Here is a 22,980-nt window from a genome sequence, read left to right as displayed (position 1 = left end):
TGGGTATGCAGCTCAGAGGACAGCTTCCGGGTTGGTGATCTCCTTCCACCTTCTTGAGACAGAGTCTCTTTCGCTCCAGCTGTTTCTGCTTAACCGAGGACCCCAGGCTGGCTGGACTGTGAGTTTCAGGTAGTTCCGTTTCCTACCCCCACACCCCACCTCCCCACAGGAGTGCCGTGATTGCAGATACATGCGGCCTCACCCGGCTTTTAAAAACATGTCTTCTGGGGTCAAACTCAGGTTGCCAGGCTTGCTCAGCCGGTACTTCACACACTCCTCCACTTCATGGCCCAAGAGAAATTATGCAACTTACCGAAGGTACCGGGCACATGAATAAGCCAGGACTCTGGTCCTCCACATTGTAGCTTTGTGCCTTGGCCCCGTGTTCCCCCCTTCCCTTGCTTTAGCTTTGAGGAATTGGGCCTAGAATCCAGGGACCGGCTCATGCTAGGCTAGCCCTGTCTCATACACCTCCAACCTTCTCCTTTCCAGAGAATTGTTCCAGGCGGTTGAAAAACTCCTGCGCTTCTCTGATGCCACCAGCAGATGGCAGCAAAGGAGCGGCCTAGCGAAGCCCTGGGCCCCTGTCTGGCTCAGACTGGCTGCAGCTTGCTCTCTGGCTTTTTCCCAGGGGAGGAACCCAGAAACAGCGCAGGTAGAGTGAGGTTCTCGGGTCCTGTTTTGACCTGAAGGCGAATGCGCATGAAGAAATCGAGAAGCGCGGCCCGGAGACGCTCACTGCGATGCCAGCCATCTCTAACGTGATCCTGTTTAAGGACAGAGCAAAAGCCCTGTGCGCTCAGCTTCCAGGCAGGCAGACATCCATTCTTGCATTCTTGCTTGTCATGAAAAATGACATGCCTTCGAGAAAATCCTGGGGGCAGGCTTGGAGTGGACTAGAGGTTGGTGTGGAATTTGTCTTGAGGGGCTGGAATGGGGTGTCTGGTGGCAGGCTGGAGACTCTTAGGTCAAGCAGGCAGCTTCCTAGTTCACATTTCACGGATGGTCTTGTTTGTAATAAGTCTCGTGGCTGAGCAAGTAGGGTTCACTGAGGCTGGGCTCACTTATGGGGTAGTAGAGGGGCCTCCCCAGTTGCCACTAATCAGAAGGAAATAAAGAAAAATGAACGATGGCCCCTTTGCTTCTTGATCCTTCTACCAGTGTCTAGGGTGTTTCAAGTAGGTTTGCTTGGACAAAAGCGAAAAAAGACACAGGATGGGAGAAAGGTAGAAAAACGTTCCCAAGCCAATCTCCGCCTTCCAAATGAGAGGGGTCCCTGGACATGTATAGACTGGACCCATGCACAGGTCTGGGGCAGGTGCCTGCTTAGTTTCTAGGCAACCAAGGTTGAAAGGAATGACATCCTATTGACAGGGGTTCTAGCTTTTTCTCTTTCTCATTGCACAGATGATGCCCCCAGGCCCCAAAGTAACCTGCCCCCAACATGCACACAAGTATTCTCCCCCAAAAAAACAATCCCAGTACACATCTCAGTAGCAAACGTTTTGGGGGCCCACAACTCTGACACAAGAGGATTGAGATGTTGGGGTCCACCTGGGCTACGCAGGGCATGGCTGTCACAAGCAAGATGATGCCCAACAGAAAATTTGAATTTCCCCGAGGACAAGAAAAGCAGAGGAAATTTGGCTCTACCCTAATCTTGTCACTGTGATTGGACAGAAGCCAAGTCCCTCCCCCCAGATGTGACCCCAATAGTCCTCCCCCATCAAAAAGACCTCCCTTGCAGTTAGTTCCCTATGCCCTCCCTCCATCCTGGCATCTAGTAAAAAGTAATTTTGTTTTATGAAAAGTAGTTGCCTTTTATTGCCTGTGATCGCTCAGGGAGGGTGCCCCTCCCAACAGGAAATTAACCCAGAACTCATTGGGGGTGATAATGACGGCTCATAATCATTTGGCTGATAAGTTAATATAATTGATTAATCAACTAATTATACGGTGCCTGAATACACCCGGTTCGCCAGCCTTAGCTTCAAAATAGGCAAGGGTGTGGGAGGGTGAGGAGAAGGAGGAGCAGAAAGTTAAATTCAACCTAGGCAAAACCAGGGCTGTAAGGGACTCTCTCTCGAGTCTTCAAATATCCCCAGACTCATCACTTATTGTCCCCGGAGCAGAGAGTGGGCCTTTCTTTAGACTCACACATCTCTGAGAATCTGAAATTCTAGTGTCCTTTTGAAAAGCTGTGCACATCTGCAAAATACATTTTGTGTATGATTTCAGGGGATCCTTGACAGATCCCCCTAGAGAATGGCCGGAGCATTCAGCGCAGCTGGCCCTGGGGAGAATGGGATGGGATGGGCAGGTAGGGGGTTGTTTGTCCTGTGTAGTGGTGCCTGAGCTATTTGGATATGATACCGTGGTCACGGGCCTTCCAGACCTACTCTCCCCAAGGCTCTCTGTCCGGGAGGCAGCTAGAGCTACTATGGGAATGAAGAATGCCTCTTCCGGGCACAAAGAGATTGAGATTAAAAAATAAAAAGCAAAAAAAAAAAAAACAAAACAAAATGAATGTCCAAGATGCTGGTGCTGGGCGCTGAGGTAAATGACAGCCTGCAAAGGTAACAGGAAGGAGGGTCCCTCCCAAGTGTCAGTTCAGTGCCCGAAGTGTCCTTGACAGTTGGGAACTTTGGAGAGGGCAGAAAAACTCTGATGCGAAAAGAACACAAGTCTAGGTTTGGCTCTGCGGGGGAGGGGGGAGCAGACGGGGCGGGGGAGGGGGGATCAAACCAAACTACTGCTCTGGGGACCAGACAACTGGGCAATCGGGGACCAGACAACTGGGCAATCCGAAACCAGAGCCCAGGTCGCTAGCAGATAACCAAAGCGCTGGGGAATCGCATTTCTAAAGTGCCAGTACTGCACCGGGGCAGCTGGGGGGTGGGGTGGGGTGAGGTGAGGGTGGACTGGGTGTGGAAAGCAGGACCGAACCGTCTGTCAGTCGGTACCGGGTTCCAAGGACCCTTCCCAGTCCTCCTGTGTTCATCTCCTGTTCTGGAAGCTAAACCGAAGCTGGGAAACCCAGGATAAAAAGTCCTCAGTCTGGGTGCCCGGCACCTTACGCTCAGGGCTCAGAGCTCAGGCTGTATTCCCCACCAGGCAAGCAGTTTGTTTACAAAGCTAGCCAGGCTGCAGAGGACCTGGACCTGGGCTCTTTGAGTGCGTGTGGCCTATGGTTTGCCCAGGGGCTGGGCCTCTGCCCAAGATCTCTGGCTTCTCAGCAGAACCCCGGCCTCCACTCCCTTTCCTCCGCTTCCAACTGGAGTCGCATAGTTGCAAATAGAAGACCTGAAAAACTGCCTAGCAGAGGTTTCTAGAAACCGAACAGGATGAACCAGCAGAGAATAAGCACTGTCCTCTCCGAATCCCCCACCTGCAGCGTCCATCCAGCCCCTGGGCCTTTGCTCCGGGCTGGAGAGAATGATTGCAGACACTAGGGATTCCAGGGGAACTGGGGCTGGGAGCCTGGGGCACACTGATTGTCACTGACCTGGCAGGAGAAGGAAGCCAGGTTGTTAGCACTGCGCCTGCTCAGATAACCTCTCTAGCGTTTGGCTGAGGACCGATTAAGCGCGCGTGGGATTCCATCTACGTGGAATCGTAGGCCCTCACCCTAAAGTCTTCACCTGGAGGGAAGAAGTCGACATTCCAGATCAAAGCCGTGCTTTGACATCACACCACAGATTTACACCAACGTTAGCAATACTGCCCTCTGAAGAATGGAAGCGGCCAATCCCAAACACACCCACGATTTCTCCGCATCCGGGACCGCAGGTAGTTGGTGACACCTGGAATTACCAATGACGGTTGCTTTGGTTGGTTGATGTTCGGGTTCCCTCCATCCACCGGAGCTCGGGTCAACGACTTAATCATTCGGCGATGTGTCTGCTTTGTGCCACGGGGTTGGAAATCAATCGAACGCACTTTACAGGGTTAATTGCGAGAGCGACTAAGGTCACTTGATGGGGTGATTTCCTCAGAGTGCCAGGGCCCAGCGCCGCCGCAACTCCCCCCCCACCTCTGCCAGCACACGCGCGCGCGCGCCCCTTGCACGCCATCGATTTCTATCGTGGTTATTATGTGCGCTTTGAACGCCCACATCTGCAACATATATTTCTTGATTATACGCATCTTGATTATAAAACAAGCAAGTGCATTTTACATCCGGAACTGTCTTGCGAATGAAACTTCTAAATCCAAATTGGAAGAGACGTCCACAGATGGAGCACACACAAGTACACGCAAACACACACATGGTTCTCTAACACCTGCGGCTCCTAGCCGCAGAGTATCAGCACCCCGCAGCTCCTTGTGGGTACTAAGGTCTGCGGCTACATCTAAAAGAGCCCAAGCCACCACTGGGGAGGGGGACAAATACTAACCCCCTCCCCATAGCCATTCTCTTGGCTGGCTGCCAAGAGGCCAAATTTAGAAACCAGCGAGGCAGAAAGTGTGCTGATGGGAAGGTTACAAGCGTCTTGTAGAGCCCCAAGGAGCCTGTCTCTTGGCTTAGGGGAAAAGTCGTAACTAGGGTTTTCCTTGAATGGAATTTTTTGAAAGGCCTACACATATTTCGGGCGTATGAAAAGGTGGGTCTCAGGACAGTTCCGGTTCAGAAACAGACTCCGTGCGAGCCTACACACCGGTGCAAACACCCCTCACTACTTGAGGACAACTTAGACACGGGAGCTTGGGGGGCGGGGGGAGATGCAGCAAGGTCCCGACCCCTGCCTGTGCCCAAGCACGCCCTTCGGCCCCTGCAATTAGCGCCGAGAGGTCAGGAAGAACTCGGACGCCTCTACCCGCAGCTCAAAGACCAGCAAAGGTGACCCCGGCCCCTCCCGTCGGGTCTCAGACGCCAGCGCAGCCTGGAGCCGATCTTCCCTACGGGCGGGCGGGCGGGCGCCCAGAGGGCTCCGGCCAGTTCCCGCGTTCATCACCGTACACCCACCGATCTGCAAGTTGCTCAGCCCTTCAGGCCGCAACAGCTGACCACTGCCGGGGGCCAAGAGGGCCTGGTGGTTCCAGGAGCTCTGGCCTTCCTTTGTCCCTGCAGACGCGACCAGGAGAAAAAAAAAAAAAAAAAAAAAAAAAAAGAACACCCCCAAATTAGGAGTTTATACATCTCCGCAAAGGGAAGTTGGTTCGAGTTGTGTCTATGTGGGTAGAGTTCGGGGTGGGTGTGGGGTTTCTTTTTTATCTGCTGCTCTTCAATCCAGGTTCCCCTCTCCTGTGTCTACACATTTCTAGCCAGAGAATAAGGAACCACGGTCCTCTCACTGAATTTCCAAAAATCCCTTGGAAGTCTCATCTGAGGCCCAAACAGGGATGAAAGGATTGGCTCTTCTTCCGATAGGGGTGAGGAGGTGAGGTGGGAAAGGGGCGGGGTGTCCTCGGGGGAGGGTAGGTCAGATTCTGGGTGGTTCGGTGAGAAAGGGGCGCATCGGTGAAGCCCTCAAGTTCCAGACGCCCAAAGGCTCTGGAGTACCCAGTCGGCCGCTGTTAGGCAGGGCGCAGTCGTGGGCCAGGCAGATAGGTGGCACTCGAAGCCTGAGAGAGAGAGAGAGGGAGGGAAAAAAAAAAAAAAAAAAAAAAGACCCAGGCGCCGGCCCCTAGTGGCCTCGGCAGCCGCCGCCACCACCACCATAAAGCCCGCGGCGAGATTGCGCCCGGCGCCAGGTGAGTAATCGGCACAGAAATCCAGAGAGATTGCGAGCGGGTCACCCCCGGTCCATCAGCGCCACAAGAGTTATACATTAACAGCGCAATATATAAATAAGATACAGAGGAGATTAAAAAGAAGACGAAAAGAAAAAGAAGAAAAGAAGGGAGGGAGGGAGGAAGCTCTTAGGAGGGGCCGGGGACAGGTTCGGGCACTATCCCCAAATTTGGGGGGATGGAGAAGGGAAAGAGAAAGAGGAAATCTGACTGAGGAAGCCAAACAAATCCTGTTTGGTTTGGTTCGGTTTCTGCTTTTCTCCGCATTTGAAACCGAGCTATTTTCTCCCCAATTTGGGAGCTCGCGCAGCGGGAGGCTATGAGCCAACTACACCTTCCCCAAGCGGGCGGCGAGAGTTTTGGTCCAGCGGAGGACCGGGCTCTCGGGTCCCCTGGTCCCCCTAAGCACTCTCCAGTCCCTAGTTTTCTCCCTCCTCCCTAGACGGCTGCCGGGGGCGGGGGGGGGGGAGGAGAAGCAATGGGGGTCCCCACGTGCCTAGGCTCGAAAAGGGGTTTTTGCCCACCCCTCCAAAAGGTCTAGAGCTGGGTCCTCTTCCAAACCCCGGAGGAGGGAGGGGAGGGGCCCCCCTCGTGACCCGCCGTTCAAGAGGCCTGAAGGTGACAGAGACGTCAGTCCGGGCTGGCGGGCTCCCGGGTGGGGGTTGGGGGGCCGTCAGCCGCCAGGCAGGCTCCGGCGGGGTCTTTGAGTCAAGGCCCCCAGGGCATGAAAGTCCTAAGGGCTAACTGTAGAGAACATTCCCTTCCCCGCCCCCAGAGGAGCCTGGAGGGTGGGGAGGCCGAAAGACTGACAGTGAGTGGTTCCATCGTTTTTGGGTTTGTTTGTTTGTTTTTTTTGTTTTTTTTTTTTTTTGGTATTGAAAGATTCAAAGATAAATTGAACTTCAAAAAGATAACTTGCCTAACTGCCTCGGGACCTTAAGGTTAAGGAAAGTGTGTGGCGGGTGATGCCAGCTTCCTGGGTGACTTCTGCCTTGGAGGTTCCATGTGGGCTTCTGAATTAAGTGTGTACACTGTGGAGTGGGTATCCTCCCTGGCCTTGTCCCAAGCCTGAATGTCCGTGGGCAAAGAGACACGGCTTAGCCTTTTCCCGTGCCAGATTCGCGGGTGTAAAGAATTGTTATTATGTAATCCATGTCAAAAAAAATGGGAAAGACGAATTAAAATCGAAAACCCTCCCTTGCTATCCCAGTTTATTTCTGGTCGGATTCCTGTGGGGTGGAGGGGGGGGAAGCCGACTTTGAACAGGGTAAATCTTACCCTATTAAAACTGAAGTATATGAAGTTCCTATTTACGAAATTTAATCAGGCCCTTCTCCTCTCCGGCTCCCTAAATTAAAGGGAAAATACTTTCAGACCGATGTGGCCCCCTTCGCAGGAGCAAGGGACTTTTGTTTTTTGCTTTGTAATTTGAGTGACATCTCATTTTGGTTTGCTGGGGGGTGGGGTGGTCTTAATTATTATTTAAAGACGAAAGGAAAGAGCAGGCTGGAAGATCATCCCCCTTCTAGTTTTCCAAGAGACACTCTTGAAGAAACCATTAACACGACTTCAAACTCATTTCAATAAAAATTTATTGAAATTTCACTGATGTTTTTAAGGAGGGGGAGGGATTACAGAAAATTCATCAAGGACTAAACACAAAATATGCCTTCATATTTTTTTTTTTAGTTTTTTGCTTTTTTGTTTTGCCTTTCATGGTTGTTTGAATGAGTACCTCTCTGTACACCAATCCAGAACAGCATCAAGATGAATAATAGCAAGAAAACCTCACTTGGATTAGAAGATGCCAGAGCCCAGTGAGTTTGAAAAGTTAGGATGGTTAAATGGCCGCCTCTGCTCCCAAGAACCTCAACCTCTCCCAGGGTGCCAGAGTTTAGGGAGTTTCACGTGGAGCCTGGAAGGGCCAATACCTCCCCAATTTTGGTGAAAATAGGAAACAGTAGTCCTAATCCCACCCACCTCCCCCTCCACCAGCTCTTGGACATTAAAAAACAACAACAAAAAAAAAAATGCAGCCAGCTCTACTTGAAAGCGTGTAGATGGAGGTACAGACGCCTATGCTTGTTAGTGTGAATTAAGCCATCTCCTGACCTGAATTAAACCAAAAGGCAAAACAAGAATAAAACCTGACAGACACACTCCTATTTACATCCAGCTATGTACAAGTCAATAAATTAAAGTTTAACTTTCTGAGCGGTCATATTCCACCTATTTACAAGAGATATCAAATAATTACATAAATACTTTGTCCAATAGTCGTGTTTTCCTCTTTTATTATTTCTTTTAAAACCTTGTTATTGCATATACAGTTAAGAGAACTAATATCCAACAGGCACACGAAGCCCCTCTACAGCGCTTAGGTAAAATAAACTCCGTTGATTTCACCCCCCCCCCCCCCATCACTTCGCTCTACTCTCACCCCTCCCCCCACTTCCTCGGGGTTGCCGATGTGAGCGGGCTTGAGGAGGACAGGGGTTTGGTTTTGTTTTTCCGTAAAAGCCAAAAAACATCCAAAATAAAACCCAGAAAACTGTAACATGCAAAAAAAAAAAAAAAAAAAAAGACCGGTATTCTCCTTTCAAATTTCACGATATTAAAAAGACACGGGATTCCTTTAATATAGACCAGGCAAGGGCAAGGCCTTCTCCCTTCCCCAGCAAAGGTACTCAGCAATTGATTGAGTTTTCAGTCTTCCTAGACAGTTCCACGGGACTTCGCTTGTCCCAGTGTGGGGTTGGTTTATTAGTTTGTTTAGGGAAAATAATTATTTTTGTTTCCACTTGACACACACGAAGGGGGGGGGGGAAGAAAGAGATTCGGGTGTAGTCTCTCAAACACCCACTCTTGTGGCCGGGGGCCTGGCTACCTTGTTCTTCAGCCCCAACTTCCACACCAGCCTTCCACAGAAGTCGTTCTAGAAACAGAAGCCAGTTTGCCACCCCCTACCCCCACCCCCGCGTCTCAATGCAACAGCAGCCTGTTTCCACGGCCCAAGAAGACCAGGCCTGTGGTCTCTAGCGAAGTCTCTGGAGAGAGCGTGGTGCTCCTTCCCAGACAAAACTGAAAGGGTGGGGATCACCCCCACGTGGAAAGCCTGTGGTTTATTTTACATCCAACAAAGTGCACTGGCAGATTTGACCGAACTGGAATGGAGAGACCTTTGGGGGAGCGGTGTGTTTTGTTTTTGTTTTTGTTTTTAAGGGGACCCGCTGCAGGATCTGTCCGGCTTGGCTTCCAAGCCGCTGACCAGCCGCTGGATGCTCTGCAGTTCACTGGTAGCCGCCTCCTTCTCTGAGCAGAGTTTGGGTGACAAGGACACTGAGCTGGAGGAGAGCGTGGAGGAGCGGCTGTTCAGTTCCGACCCCGAGTCCACGGCCACGGAGGCCGGGCTAGCCGCCAGAGCGGCTGCCTTGCCGTCTAGGGGCCCCGCGGCGGACGCCATGGATGGTAACGCAGTGGCCAGCAGGCTGCTGCTGTCAGGCACTGGAACTGGGATGGAATATGGACTGTAACGCAGCCGGGGACGCATGCTGTTCAAGTTGAGGAACGGGTGGCGGTGCACGGAGCTGGAGGCGGCCGCTGAGGAGGCCGCAGCTGCTGCAGCCATGTACGTGTAGGGGTAAGGGAACAGGCTCCCAAAAGGCGACATAGCCAAGCCCTGGGGAAGGAAGAGAAGAAACATGGGAGTCAGAGGATGGGAGATCCCTCTCATCCACCTCCTACTATCTGGGGCAAACTACCTCTCTTGGAGGAATTGGGCCTGGGGGGGGGGGGACAGTACTGGGCTCTGTCACCCTAGGCCACAGATCTCTTGCATGCTAAACCAAGGGGTTAACACACTGGGAACTTCGAAGCCATTAAATCTTCTGCAATATGTCATCCATGGTGCCTGACCCTCGGGGCTATTAGCAAGTTCCCATGAGGGTGACTAGTTGCACCTGTTGAGTGGACTCAGGGAGGGCCTCCATGAAAGGGGCTAGAGTTAAACTCTGGTGCACACATTATCGTGAAATCTTCAATCTTGTCCTTCTAGATCTTTCCCAAGTAGGAAAAAATAAGGATGATGTGAAAGGGGGGGGGGGCGTTGAAGATGTGTTAATGATTACTATAAAGCCAACAAGCACTCGGCCTCTAAGGCTAGTGCCCCAGGTGGGAGACTGAGGCAGAAACCCAAACAGAAGCAGAGTTTGTACACAAGAGCACAGGGCATGTGCCCTTCCCTTGGAGATGCCTCTACACTTGTCTGCTCAGGCTGACCCCCTTCACCTGTCACCTGCCTGTCTGAGGGAGACAAGCCGTGAGGTAGGAAGGTTGGAGGGAACTTAGAAGTTAGCCCTTTTTCTAGACTTCCTCCTCCCCCGCCCCCGGGGGGGGGGGAGAAGGCTGTGTGCCTTTTGGCTCAGGCAAGGGAGACGAATGTGCTCAGACAAAACAAAAGGTCAGAGTAGGCTGAAAAAACCCCAGAGAGGCTTCCCACCGGGTTCAGAGCCTTCTTCTCCCCAGCCTCTCAGTGCCCGGGCACAGCTGTCTGAACCACACACACACTCACACACACAGGCCTGCCACAGCCAGGCCCTCTCTCCTTTGACATTTTTCCCACGTGTGCACAACCCATTAACCCTTTGGAGATAGGCTGGCCTGTTTGGAGTGGGGGTGGGGAAGAAAAGCTTTGAACTAGGTGGAAGGCTGGCTGACTCCAGACCAAATTCTCACCCAGGGAGTCAGCCACTTCCCCTCCCCACACCTCAGTCCCTTCCTGGGGGAGTAGTGGCTACGGGGCCTCCAGAGGAACAAGTTGGCTAGCTAGAAGACGAAATCAAAGAGGTCCGGTGAGTCAGACAAGGCTCAGCTCCACCAGAGGGCCTGCTGTGTGACCTGAGCCAAGGGAACATCTCTGGGCCAGAGATGATACATCAGCTGATTCAAACTTGTCACAGTGTTAAGTAGTGTGGCGCTAGCAGTTTAAGGGGGACTTGAAGGGGGAGGGGTGGTCACGATTGGCTCAGAGAGATTGGTACTACACCCTGCAAAAGGTCAGTCAATAAAATAGTATGATGGTTACTAGCATGGTTACTAGGCAAGGGACTGGGATTCAGAGAGAGAGGCTGGAGTGAACCGGGGATGGAAAGGCAGGCAGGAGTATTACCTGGGAGGCCAGGACATGTTGTTGAAGGTGGAAGGGCAGGGTGGCAGCCGATGCCCCGGACAGTCCCTGCGCTGCGGCTGCAGAGGCCATGGCTGTGGAATCTAGGCCGGAGACGCCGGTGGATGCCCCGGATACTGTGGCCAGCAGGGGCCCCATGCCCGCAGCCATGCTGGAGAAGGCGCCGCCCATGGCGAACTGGCCCGGGTGCAAGAAGAGAGGATGCCCGTTGAAGAACTGCTGGCCAGCTAGGCCTGGGGCGAAGCCCAAGCCGGGAAGGGGCCCCTGCGCCAGGTGGGCGGCGGCGTCCGTCTGCACCGACAGCGGCGCGAAGGCGTCCTTGGCGGGCAGCGGACGCACCTCATCCACCTTGACAGCGCCCGGACCCTCGCGTCCGGGGCTCCTGCGCTCGTCCGCTCCCGGGACGCGAGTGCTGGATGAGATGGTGGCCGGGCTGTGGCGCGAATCTGGCGATGCCTTGTCCAGGCGCGCAGTGTCTCGGGCTCGACCGGGTTCCGCGGGGAACAGCTGCGCCCTGGTGGCCGGGCTGCCCTTGTCTCGGCCTGGCTCCTCGGCGGTGGTGGTGGAAATCTTAGCCGCATCGCAGGCCTCGGGGCCCTGCTCCTCCTTGCTTTCGGCCTCGGCGTCACTTTCAGCTTCGCTGGGACACAAATCTTGAGGAAGAGAGGAAAACGCCAGGGGTAAAGCGGCGATCAGTCTTGTTTCCGTTTAAACCCCACCTCCCAGCCCGGCGCGGTGGCGCAATGCCTGGCATGCCACTACTGAGGCATCGGAGACAGGAGGACAGCCTGAAGTACAGAGGGAGACGATCTCAAAAACGAGATTCCCAATTGGGAGCTTATTGGCTGTGTAACCCCGGCGCCAGGCCCTCTGCACAGTTAAATTCAACCTCCTCCAGCCAGGCCCCCAACGTGCAGCTTTTCTTACTGTAATGATTCTCCTTTAAAACAAAACAAAACCAGAAAGAAAGCTACTACCCGAGTCAAAACTTTCTCTCACAGTTCTCCCATTGGATTGCAAATTCGCTTTTTAAAGATGAAAGCTCAGAACTCTGCTGGAATACATTCCCGTCACCTTCAGAGTCTTTGGCTCCCAGGGCGGTGGAGGTCAGGTGCTTCCACAAATTGGTGACTATTTTGGATTTGTTTGGAAAGAATCCTGACGTCTGAATGGGCACAAGCACAACCTAGCACCCTCCCCTCCCCAGGAGCCTTCCATGTTCGCCCCAGTTCCTACAAAGATGGGTGGTGGACAATCAGATCTCTTTTATTTATTTATTTGGGTCTCTCTTCCACCACACCCTCCTCTGTGGGTGTCCTACCAGACCAAAAAAAGAAAGAAAAATGAACCCCACTTTGTGTTAAAAGCTTAAATGGATTGAAGACAGAAAGAACTTTCCATTTTTTTTTTTTTTTTTTTTTTTTTTTTTTTTTTTTTTTTTTTTTTTTTTTTTGGTTTTTCGAGACAGGGTTTCTCTGTGTAGCTTTGCGCCTTTCCTGGGACTCACTTGGTAGCCCAGGCTGGCCTCGAACTCACAGAGATCCGCCTGGCTCTGCCTCCCGAGTGCTGGGATTAAAGGCGTGCGCCACCACCGCCCGGCAGAACTTTCCATTTTATTTCACTTAAAAACAGGTTTCTTCCCGTTGAGAGCTGTCTTTCTAAATAAATGCTACTTGCTCTTTAAACAGAAAACTGGCTCAAGATTCAAACCACTTTCTCTACTTCTACCCCTACCTCCCAAAGCTGATCCCCAAGGGCTCCTCCCCCAGGTCAGCTGTGGCTTTTCCTCGACCACCTCCCCTGTACCAGGTGGCTGAGAATCCCCAGCCTTCTCCCAGCCCAACACATTTTCACCCAAAATTCAGTTGGAGGTCGACCAGCAGCTGGTTATTGTTGATGGGAAAGAGCAGACAGAAGGGAGTTGAGAATAAAGGACAGACAGAAATAGAGGAGTGTTTCAGGTGCTTTGTGCAACTGCCCTTGCCAAGAAAACACACACACACACACACACACACACACACACACACACACACACACACACGCCACATGGGATTATGGGGAAGGTGTTCCAAATTCTCCTATGTTACCCCCTCTTTCACGTAACTCTTGTTTGCAGCTTCTAGAAGGGCCTGCGTCTTCTAAAGTGAATCTACTGGCTCAGGATCTTTCCTTACTCCGAAGGCCTCAGGGCCAAGAAGACAAGAGAGGATGCCAGGCTTACTTACCTTTGAGGTTGGATGTCCCCACAGTGGACACAGCTGGAGAGGAGGCCTGGGCGAAGCAGTTGAAGGCTGCCTGCTCGCTAGAGGACTCGTCTGAGGTCCCAGTCTCCTTCTTGTGTCTCTCATCAAACACCCTCATGGACTGCAGGGTGAGCTGCTTTCTAAGATAGAGGCCCACACCCATCATTAGAGAATGCCACATACACTTCCCTTCTTTGTTTTCTTCCCCCCACTTTCCGGAGTGGCATGCACCTCACCCCACTGGCCAACATGAAGTCTGTGAAATGTGCTGGCCCCAGGGTGACCACACAACACAGACCCCAGCATTGTTCTTGACTGTGTAACTGGGAGGAGGCCTATGCATTAGGAGAGAACTTGGCTTGGGAAATCTTGTTTAAAACTTTGGGACAGAGGCTAGAGTTGGACAGAGACAGTTACACTACTGGTCTTATTGGGGAGGGGGGAGTGCTGTGTACACCCAGTCTGCCAAACCCCTGCATGGGCACTAAGATGGGCAGGAAGCATTCATTAGATGGTACATGCAACCGTAACCAGTCCCCCAACACATTAATTGGAGTTTAAATTTATTTCAGTGCTAGAAATTATTTTTAATGCACAGCCCCAAGGAGATAAAAAATTGCTAGGTGATTTTTCTGGATTGTAGAAAATCTTTGAAAAGGGGTGTAGAGGTGCACAGCTTTTTCTATGGTCTATTTATAGCAAAAAAAATGGATGCAGATACCCAGGGATGAAGGAGGAGGGAGGAAGGTGCCCTGGATTTCTCAAGGGGCCTCAGCTCCAATCTGGTGCTATCTGAGAGACCAGGTTGCAAAGACTCAAGAAGAATTTGGTCCCTTCTCGGGTCTTGCTCAGGACAAATACCAATTAACTAACAATTAATAGGCATCCCTGTCACCTGTTACCCCTGCCTGAGACCATTTTCTGGACAGAACCGCAGCTGTTGCCTTAGTTCCCTAAAGAACAAGCAACACAGAATATTCTCTACCTGGGCCACCACAGAGCAAGGGAGAAGACGTTGACTCTCTCCCCCACCCACCCACCCACCCCCACACACACTCAATCCAAGTCTCTTGCACCTCATTTCTAATACTTCCAAGTTCAAGTCCAAGAAAGTAATTTCCCCCAATTATCTCCCGAAATTAAAAGTCTCAGCTCACCTTTTTTCTCTCCTGCCATTCCCAGTGTCCCGAAAACCCTTTGCAAAAGGATTGTTGTCTATTTTTAACTGAGTGATCTAGAGAAAACACACAAGCAAGACAGACTTTAGCTTCACTTTCTAGAATGTTCTAAATGTGCCCCTCCCCCACTCCTCAGTCTCTCTGTCTCTGTCTCTCTCTCCCCTAGAGATGTGACTGCCCAGGGCGTCACAGGGATGGACCAAGTAAAAGCCAGAGAGGAGATGGTGGCAGAGAGCTAGGAAGGGGCTGAAACATCCAAACAGATTGCAGTAACATTGAACGCTTCTGGGAGCCAAGCAAGGATTCCACACTGAAATTATCCAAAGAAATTCCCTCCTTTGGACACTTTAGATTTAGAAATGTGACTATCCCAATGTGGCCAAAAGGCACAGCCTAAAGATCTGAGTTAGTAGGCTTCTGTTTTGATTTTTTTTTATACAGCACAATTAATTATAAAGTATGTTAAAATGCAATTTCCTGCTGCTTTCCAACTCTCATCACAGATAGGTATGTACACACACACACACACACACACACACACACACACACACACACACACACCCTATACACGAAAACCTTTTCTGTGAATCTAATAAAATTAATTATGGGGTTTCGATACCTTGTACTACAGTGACCCCCCACCCTACCCCAGGCAAGAGTGGAGTTGGAAGAATTATAATACTGAGGATTTGCAGATTTAAAAGGAAGAAACATCACTGGCAATATTTGTTTTCATTTATGTTACTTTGTTGTTTTTTCCCCCCACCACCATTAGGTAGAGCAGGACCTCAGCCTCTGATTTGTTTAAAGTCATTAAAGTAACAATCTAATTGATGTAACTTTCACAGGATTCTGGGTCTAAGAGCCAGGCTTGAAGATTGTTATCTTTAAAATCTCTCTGGTAGAGAAACTATGTATCCAGCTACCAGAAGGTAGAAACCTGTGCTTTGGTTTGGGGTTCTGCTCTTTAAAGGATGTCAGACACCAGGTTTTGCATGAGGCAAGGAGAGGAGCCAGTGGTGACTTAGCATTCACACTAGGAAATGTGACAGGGACCAGGGACTGACCATGAGTTCAAAGTACAAGGTGTTGCCAGGTGAGGTGGACTCTCCCTGAGGTCCAGGGCTCAAGTGAAGAGCCAACAGGGGTCCTCACCTCCTCCCCACCCATCCACAGTTGCCAAGCTCCATGCTGGGGAACCACCGTCAATGTCAATGGACACTCTTAGCTGGGCCCCTGTGTTCAGTTCCCCTGACCTTCAGGCCAGGAGAACTTCAGGTGTGGCCTCATTCGGGAGCCCTTTTAATCCCCAGCTTCAGGCCCAAGGGAGCAAAACCTTAAGATGAACTAGTGACTATGAGCTAGTGACTATTCCCACCTTTAAGTGGGAAGCCTCAGACAGCTCAATTAACATAACCCTGTATTAGAGTGCATCTTTACACACCATCATCACCACCACCACCACCACCACCAGCAGCAACAGCAAAAGTAATTAAAACCAATCATGTATTCAGGATTTCTGGCTGAGATGAGCTCCCATCTCTACTCAGAGTCCTAGACACTGTTCATCTTAAATTGCTACCTGGTTCCTTTCAGTACTGATTTTTTTTTTTTTTTTTTTTTTTTAATCCTTCCTCCTGAAGACGATGAACTAGGGAACATTAGGAGACAAGCCCCTGGGGCTCCAGCAGGGACTGGAATAGCAGTTTAATACAAGTTTAAGAGTCCCAGCTGAGAGGAGAGTTTTGTCATTCCCCCCCACCCCCCACCCTCACCCCCCACCCCCCCCCACCCCCCCGCCTCAGGAATCAGCCTTCTCTCCCCCTAGAAGGTCAAATCACACAATGAAATTCCAGACTTTCTGCCCAAATGCCCTAATAACTTTCTCATTGATAGCAAGCAAGCTTAAAGGGGTAGAGGAAAATGCCCTGTGGGTTACCTTGTCATTTTGGTAGGCAGTCACGGCAATGAATTCCGTTTCCGGGAACAGGTATGTGCGAAATGTACTATAAGGCAGCTTCAAAATATCATTGGCTCTGACGATGTGGAACCGGGGCTGGTACTTATGCATAGAGTTGAGTATGGTCTGTAGAGTGGGGGAGGGGGGTACGACAACGACACACGCACATTAAAAGAAAGAAGGAAAATGATTTAACAGGGACAAATGAGATCTCAGGTCCCCTGCCAAGCCGACATCGTCCCCACTGTTGGGTCCAAAGCCCCACCTCCTTGGGTACATTTCACACCACAGGCTCTATCTTCTGGAGACTTTCAAATTGTTCCTCAGCTTCTAAAACAGAGCGCCCCCCCACCCCACCCTCACCATCTACATATTCATTCGTACCTTGAACCCTAGCCTACCTGGGTCCCAAAACTATAATTCCCCTGCCACGTTGCGTGATCGCTTGGGAAGGCCAAAGTCTTAAAAGATAGAGAAAAACATGCATTTTAATTTACAAAATGATTCAGTACTTTTAAGCGCCCACTAATTGACAAGCCCAATCCACTTAAGGCCTTGAGAGGCTGCGCTCTAGAGAGGAATATTTATGCCCTAATCAAATCAAGGGCTTCAAATGCAATCCCTGTCCGCTTTAGATATTTCCGAACCATTCGAGTCTTCCTGGGCCTAATCTTTCTGCTTATCCCTCGCTTATCACTTTGTTTATTCTATTGAAATGCTGGGGAGGGGCAGAGGACAGGCAAAGGTCCCCTGGCCTGACTTTCACAGGCGACCCAAGTCTATCCTTAAAGTCTCTAAGCACATTCACTCACGGAATCCACATGCATTCCCCAGGACACACACACCGTTTCTTTCTTAACACCACAGATTGAAGCTTGTTCCGATTACACCTGACTTTCACCCAAGCCCAGATCACTTTCAGCAAAAGAAGATACACTTTTAAAAATGTAGTCACAGCCTTGGACCAACACAGTAAAGGCTTCGAACATTCAACTCGCCCAAGATAAGGCATGGCTGATTTCAAAGAAATAAAATAATATTTCTAAGCAAAACGAACCCTGTCCAAGTACAAAACTTTAAAAATTGATTCATAACTTTTTATTCCTGGTATTACTCTACACGTCCAGGTTCAGCACCCACCCAGGACACCTATTGCTATTCCGGTAAATTCTTCTAGAATGTCAGGCCTCCCATTATCCAGGAAGCAACACCCCCCCAATCCCCCCAATCCCGAAATCCACTCTGCAACTAGGTTGCAAATTGAACAAAGTTGGCTATGTGTGGCAACCAGCAGCCAAAGAGGAGTCTGGGCCCAAATTCAGTTTACCAGGAAGCCATACTTCCCCGGAGAGTCTTACTGATAGTCAATGAAACTTACAAATCCGTGTTTATCCGATATGTTGTTGGTGAGTTTCAGTTTGTGGAAAGTGACGACTTTGGACATCCACTGCTCCCCTGTGGCGGGGCTGTCCGGGTGTATGTACATTCTCTTTGGCATTTCGGGGTCGGCCTTACCGGCCACCATCCACCGAGAATTGTGAAATTTGTATCGACAGTCATCAGCAGCTATAATGTCCATCAGTAAAATATACTTGGCTTTTTTATCCAGCCCAGAGCACCTCACTTTAAATGGAGGGAACATTCTCCTACAGAGAGCAAAGCACACACAAAAAAGGGAAATAGATAAATAACGTGGGGTAAATGGCTCAGGACCTGGGACTTGTCTTCCAAGTTGTTTGGCACCATCTAAAAGCATAAGGCTTTCTGCCGGGACCAGGGAGTCTGTAAGGCAACTCTGAGTCAAACTGTTTGCTTCCACACTGACATTAAAAACGCTCAATTTCCCATTGTTTTTCTATCCCAAGCCTCAAGTCAAATTAATTACAGCAACCTCTTGTCTCTAAAAGGACGACTATTTCTTTAAAAAAAACAAAAACACGTTTGCCTGTGTGGCTGTTTGGATTGCCCTCAGTTAAGAGGAATGAATTCTTACCTAAGTTTTTTTTTTTTCTTTCTTTCTCAGTGTATCTAGTTTGAAACAGCTAGAGGTAAGTAGGGCTTTAAGAAACAGTGGTTAATGAAGGTTAGGCTTTTCCACTCTCCCACTGGTGAGAAAACATTAAAGCTTATCGAGGAAATAAATACCCAGTTTTGGCGTGAACGGGTAAGCCCGAGGCTGGCAGAGTATTACAGTGAGTTCTCAGAACGGAGGTTGGAGGCAGGCAAGCACCCGGGCCTGGTAACCCATCCGTGGATTTAAGCTATAAACCGCATTCCTCTACTCCGTAGGCCACTGCAAGATCCTGCTGTTTAATCTCACAGAAGTGCTGGCTTTCTGTACTTTTGACTTAAAAGGAAGTACTCAGTTATGAAAACCAACTAAATGTCTTGTGGGTTGGAGGAAGATCTGAGGCCAAACTTCGGCCTCAAGTAGTTTGGAGGGAGACGGATAAGTGTGTGTGTGTGTGGGGGGGGGGGGTATTTTCATGCCCTCTCAACTGGTATCCTTATTGATAAACCTCAATGCTACAGACATTTTCTTTTTTCTCAAACAGTGGTTTTAAATGCTGGTCCTGGGGTCCTCTCTTAGAAGCTTGTTTCGGTCAGGCAAGGACACCAAACGTTATGTAAAGTATTAATATTCAAACACAAAAACAGGGTACACAACCTCCTCGGTTCCTTGGGTCTACACACATAACCTTAATTATCGAGAGTGCCTGCTCGGTTCTCCCTGGACTTGCAGACCTGCTAGACGGCAATGGGAAAAGAAGCCCAATCGTCCTTCGCCCTTCCATTGATTTCTCTCTGTCCCAGACCAGGCAGGTTTAGGCCCCCTTCAGCGCCAGTAACTAAACTGAAGGAGAGAAGAGGCCGGAGAAACCGTACAAGAGGGGCTGAAAGTGTCTGTCCTGGGAAATACAACCAAACAGACAAAAAAAAAAAAAAAAAACAAAAAAAAAAAAAAACAGAAATAAAGATATTTCAGAATGGCTTTACAAACGGGATTTCTGCAACAGGGTGCTTTTCTCGATTGCTGCAGAAGTCAGTGTGCGTCTCTTTCAAAGGAAAACACCCTCTTTCCTGTAGGGAACTCCGGATACAGGTCCCCAAGAACCCTGCAGTGGGCCCAGGTAGGCTGAAATATCCTGATCCTCAGGCAGGGCCCAGGAGTCTCTAGAGTTTTTTTTGTGGGGGTGGAGGGGTCAGGGGAGAGGAAGTTTTCGTCCCAAACGTAACAACCAGGCAGAATCTACGGTTTTCAGAGACAGACAAAAGACATGAAAAACTTTAGCTCGTTTGGGGAGGGGGGATCCCCACTGATTTCTTACCTTCCCGACTTCGTAATGACCATCTCTGTACCCCGCTTGTGAAACTGGTCCCAAAGTTCCTTGGCCTCCAGGTGCACTTTGGGGTCGTCTTCCACGTCCTCTTCGGGTTCCATGGTCTTCAGAGGCCTCAGATGTGCCTGGGGTCCCAGGGATGAGAAAGGAATGCCGGTCTCCGCGGCCCCCACCAACTGATCCATGATGGGCTTGGCCAGGGCTCCCGGCAGGGAAAGCGCTGCGGCGCCGTTGGGAGGCAGCGTTAGCGCGGGGAAGAAAGGCGGCTGGTGGCCCAGCACCGCGCTCATGGCGAAGTCCGGCGCCCGGTGAGGTAGGAACGGATGATAGGCCATGCTTGTCCCAGGGATAACCGGATCTCTCATGGAGAGGCTCATCCACTCCAGACAGGGAACCAGTCCGCAGCTGCTGGCTTGGCTCCGCTTTTGTGTTTGCTTTTCAAAAACAATAAAAAAAAAAATCAACAGCAACACATAGTTTTGTTTTGTTTAAAATTTAAAAAAAAAAGGGGGGGGGACAAATCAGGACTAAAGCCTTTGAAAGGGAAGGGGGAAGTGTCTTTGGGGGAAGAGAACGCGGCTTTTAAAGAGGGCACGGAGGCGACAGCTCGGGAAACATTGCCGCTGCAGGGGCTGTCCTGGCGCGTGGAGTGTGTTTGAAAAGCCGCTCCTGGAAGTCGGTTTCCGTAGGGCGAGCAGCGAGCGAGCAGGGGCTCGACCGGCGCCCGAGCCCTGTGGCTTAGCTGGAAATAGACACACAGCCTTTTCCCGGGGTGGCTCCCGGCTCCCACGCTCTTTGTTGCCAAAGCGCAAGGTTCTCCGAGACTTTTTTTTTTAAACCTTTTTTTCGTCTCCTTCCCCCGCCCCCTAGCTCTTCTCTGGCTTTCTCGCAGGAGGCGTCTTAGTTGAGCTACAGAGACTCTTGCTTTCACAGGCAGCGAGATCAAGGGGGAGGAAAAGTCTCTCCTTTAAAAAAAAAAAAAACTGATTTAAGCCCCTTTCCAGCGACGTTATCAAAACTCGTAACTACGAAGCTGGCTTCGGTTCGCGCTCCTCCTCTTCTCTCTGGCTCCGAGCTGCGCGCAGTGTCTGGGTGGTGATCGGAAGAGTGCCGGCGATCTTCTGCCTCCGGGACTCGGCTGTCTTCCTTATGCTAAAAAAAACGTGAGCGAAATCGCTTTCCTAAAAATAATAAATTAAAAAAAAATCAGCGTCCGGGAGCGCAGGGCGAGCGAGGATCGAGAAAACGGGTACAAAAAAAAAAAAAATAGGAAAGGAGGAGTGATTGGGAGCTGGAGTAGGGCGAGTAGAGGGAGGGAGAGAGAAAGAGAGTGAGCGAGCACCTCGCCACCCTCCTCCGCCTCTAGAATTCCCCGGGCGTCTGCTCGGCGGCTCTGGACGGTCGGGCTGCGCTGTGGGCTGCGGGAGCCCGAGGCTTGTTGATTGGCTCTTTGACGCTTTCGGACCAATTGTGTGGCTGCATAGGCGTGGTTTTCACAGGTCGAGTGCTGGGGGAATAGAGCCGAGTTATAAAAAGAAGGTGTCGGAAACTGGAACGTCGCTGCGCAGCGCGGTACTACGGCCTGTCCTGCGTTTATGTCAACATGATCAGAGGGGAGGGCGGGGAGCCACCAGGGCGCCGCGCGCGCACCAAAGTCGCCTCTAGGTGGCTGTTCCAGAAGAGAGTTCTCAGCAGCCAGAGGAGCTCGCCCCGGCTCCTTCTCAGCTCAGCCCAAGTCTGAAAGGCCTCAGCCATCCAAGCCCCGGGGATCCGGGGAGGAGGCAGGGCTAGGGAGGAAGGGGGAGGGAGCGAGGGCGGGAGTCAGGCAGCCTGCCCGGCAACCGAGGCGCCGAGCAGGGGCGCTCGCCTCTCGCGCGCTCGGAGCGCTGCAGCTCAAGCCCGCGGCCGCTTCTCTGTGCAGATCTGCAGCTTCTTCCCTTTGCCGGGCCCCGGGCTAGCCAAGCCGGCCGCGGAGCCTCCCATTCGGCCAATGCGCGTGAACAAAAGCTCCAGGCTTGCGCAGCTCTGCAGCCCCACGTGGAGACGCCCAGCCGCCTCTAAGTCGAGTCCTTTAGCTCGCGCGCCGGGGTACTCCGGGTTCCCAAGCTACGGGCGCATGGGATCCCACAAATCTTCCTCTCTCCCCGGAGCGTGCTCCCCAGCCGCAGGCACGTGCAGAGACCCACACCGCCCCCTGGGTATCTGTACCTGAACCCGCGCCCACACACTGGGACCGAGTCCCACGCGGAAAAACACACGCAAACACGTACAAGGCCTGCGTGCCCGGCCCAATCTAAACTCGCTCTGCTATATGGACTACGGTTTTTTGTTTGTTTTTCTTTCGTTTTTTAAAAATGTATTTACTGACCCTTTTGAGCCCAGTCCTCTTCCATTCGAATGCGGATACCAGTGTTCCACCCGGATGGGGGTGTGGGTGTAGAGAGAACGAAGCCGCTGGAACAAGTGAGTGCAGGGACTGCAGGCCTGACTTCTTCAAGCCTGTCCACACCTCCGGGCCAGCTCGGCGGGGAGCTGCCGACCTGGGTGAGGAGAGTTGGTTGGGGGAGGTGCATCAGTCTGGTATCTTCCCTAGGCATCGCACTTATCTCTTGGTGTCTCAATTCCTTCTCCACCCCGGGGACTTATCTTAGCAGAAGTTGGGGGCGAATTTGTAAAACAAACCGTGAAACGCACCCCTCTACCCCAGAGGTCGGGAGACTCGGTCCCTGCTCATCCCAGGGTGGGGAGGAAGGCAAACTGACTGCTGGGACTTTGATCCAGTAACCCTGTTACGGCAACCCTTGCTGGGGTCAGAGGAGTCCCCGCCAAACCCATAGTCCTTGAAGGTGGAGGAGCTGGGCCACCCCAGTTTAAGTAGAGGGCAATCTTTGCACATTTTTTTTTTCGTTTTCCTGGGACAAGACCTTTTTTGCCTGGAGAGGGAACAGAAAAAGGGCTGGTTTCCGGGCCTAGAGATTAAGCTTTGAGTGTTTTTTTTTTCCCTGTGGACCTTTTGCACCTAGATTTTTCCCTTGAGGATCCCCCTATCCCAACACACCCTCTCCAACTGCAGGTCCGAACTGGCAGCTACTGGGTGAATAGGCAGTTCCCTCTCCCAGATAGGGAAGAACATCTGAGGCCACGAGCTTTTCCAGTCTCGCATGTTTTGATGTACAAGGTTAAGAGCGTTCGGCGCCAGCCCTGAGTTTTCCTGATGCGGCCAATGAGAACAGAGTCGTTCTGTGAACTTGGTCCGACTCGCCATCTCGCCCCTTTCTTTCCCCATCTTAGCGGGTCTGTCTCCTGTGTCCAACGGTCGAGAAGGAAGGGAGAGAGGGGA

The 22,980-nt window shown here is 51.2% G+C and overlaps 1 protein-coding gene and 1 long non-coding RNA gene across 3 annotated transcripts in view; one reads left to right on the top strand and one right to left on the bottom strand.

Moving 5' to 3' along the window:
- Positions 1-7,307: 7,307 nt before the first annotated feature.
- On the bottom strand, positions 7,308-21,335 carry Tbx3 (T-box transcription factor 3). 2 transcript variants are annotated; one of them, XM_052755197.1, is made up of 8 exons: positions 19,629-21,335; positions 17,678-17,945; positions 16,701-16,760; positions 16,279-16,425; positions 14,319-14,395; positions 13,144-13,301; positions 10,901-11,571; positions 7,308-9,412 (listed from the first exon to the last, which is right to left on the bottom strand). In XM_052755197.1, exons 1-8 carry the CDS (start codon positions 20,015-20,017, stop codon positions 8,951-8,953), a joined length of 2,232 nt encoding a protein of 743 aa, XP_052611157.1. In that variant the 5' UTR covers positions 20,018-21,335; the 3' UTR covers positions 7,308-8,950. The 2 variants fall into 2 exon arrangements, with proteins under 2 accessions (XP_052611157.1, XP_052611156.1); XM_052755196.1 differs by lacking the exon at positions 16,701-16,760 and having other exon boundaries at positions 19,629-21,334.
- LOC128120942 (uncharacterized) overlaps positions 20,698-22,980 on the top strand; it is a 53,546-nt gene continuing 51,263 nt past the window's right edge. The window contains exon 1 of the long non-coding RNA XR_008222016.1: positions 20,698-20,803. This is a non-coding gene — a long non-coding RNA (uncharacterized LOC128120942). The remainder of the gene's footprint in view (positions 20,804-22,980) is intronic.

This window comes from Peromyscus californicus, unplaced genomic scaffold (assembly GCF_007827085.1).
Source record: "Peromyscus californicus insignis strain IS unplaced genomic scaffold, ASM782708v3 Scaffold_2__1_contigs__length_46816999, whole genome shotgun sequence".
Classification (NCBI taxonomy): domain Eukaryota; kingdom Metazoa; phylum Chordata; class Mammalia; order Rodentia; family Cricetidae; genus Peromyscus; species Peromyscus californicus.
This window is presented reverse-complemented; position numbering and strand designations above follow the sequence as displayed.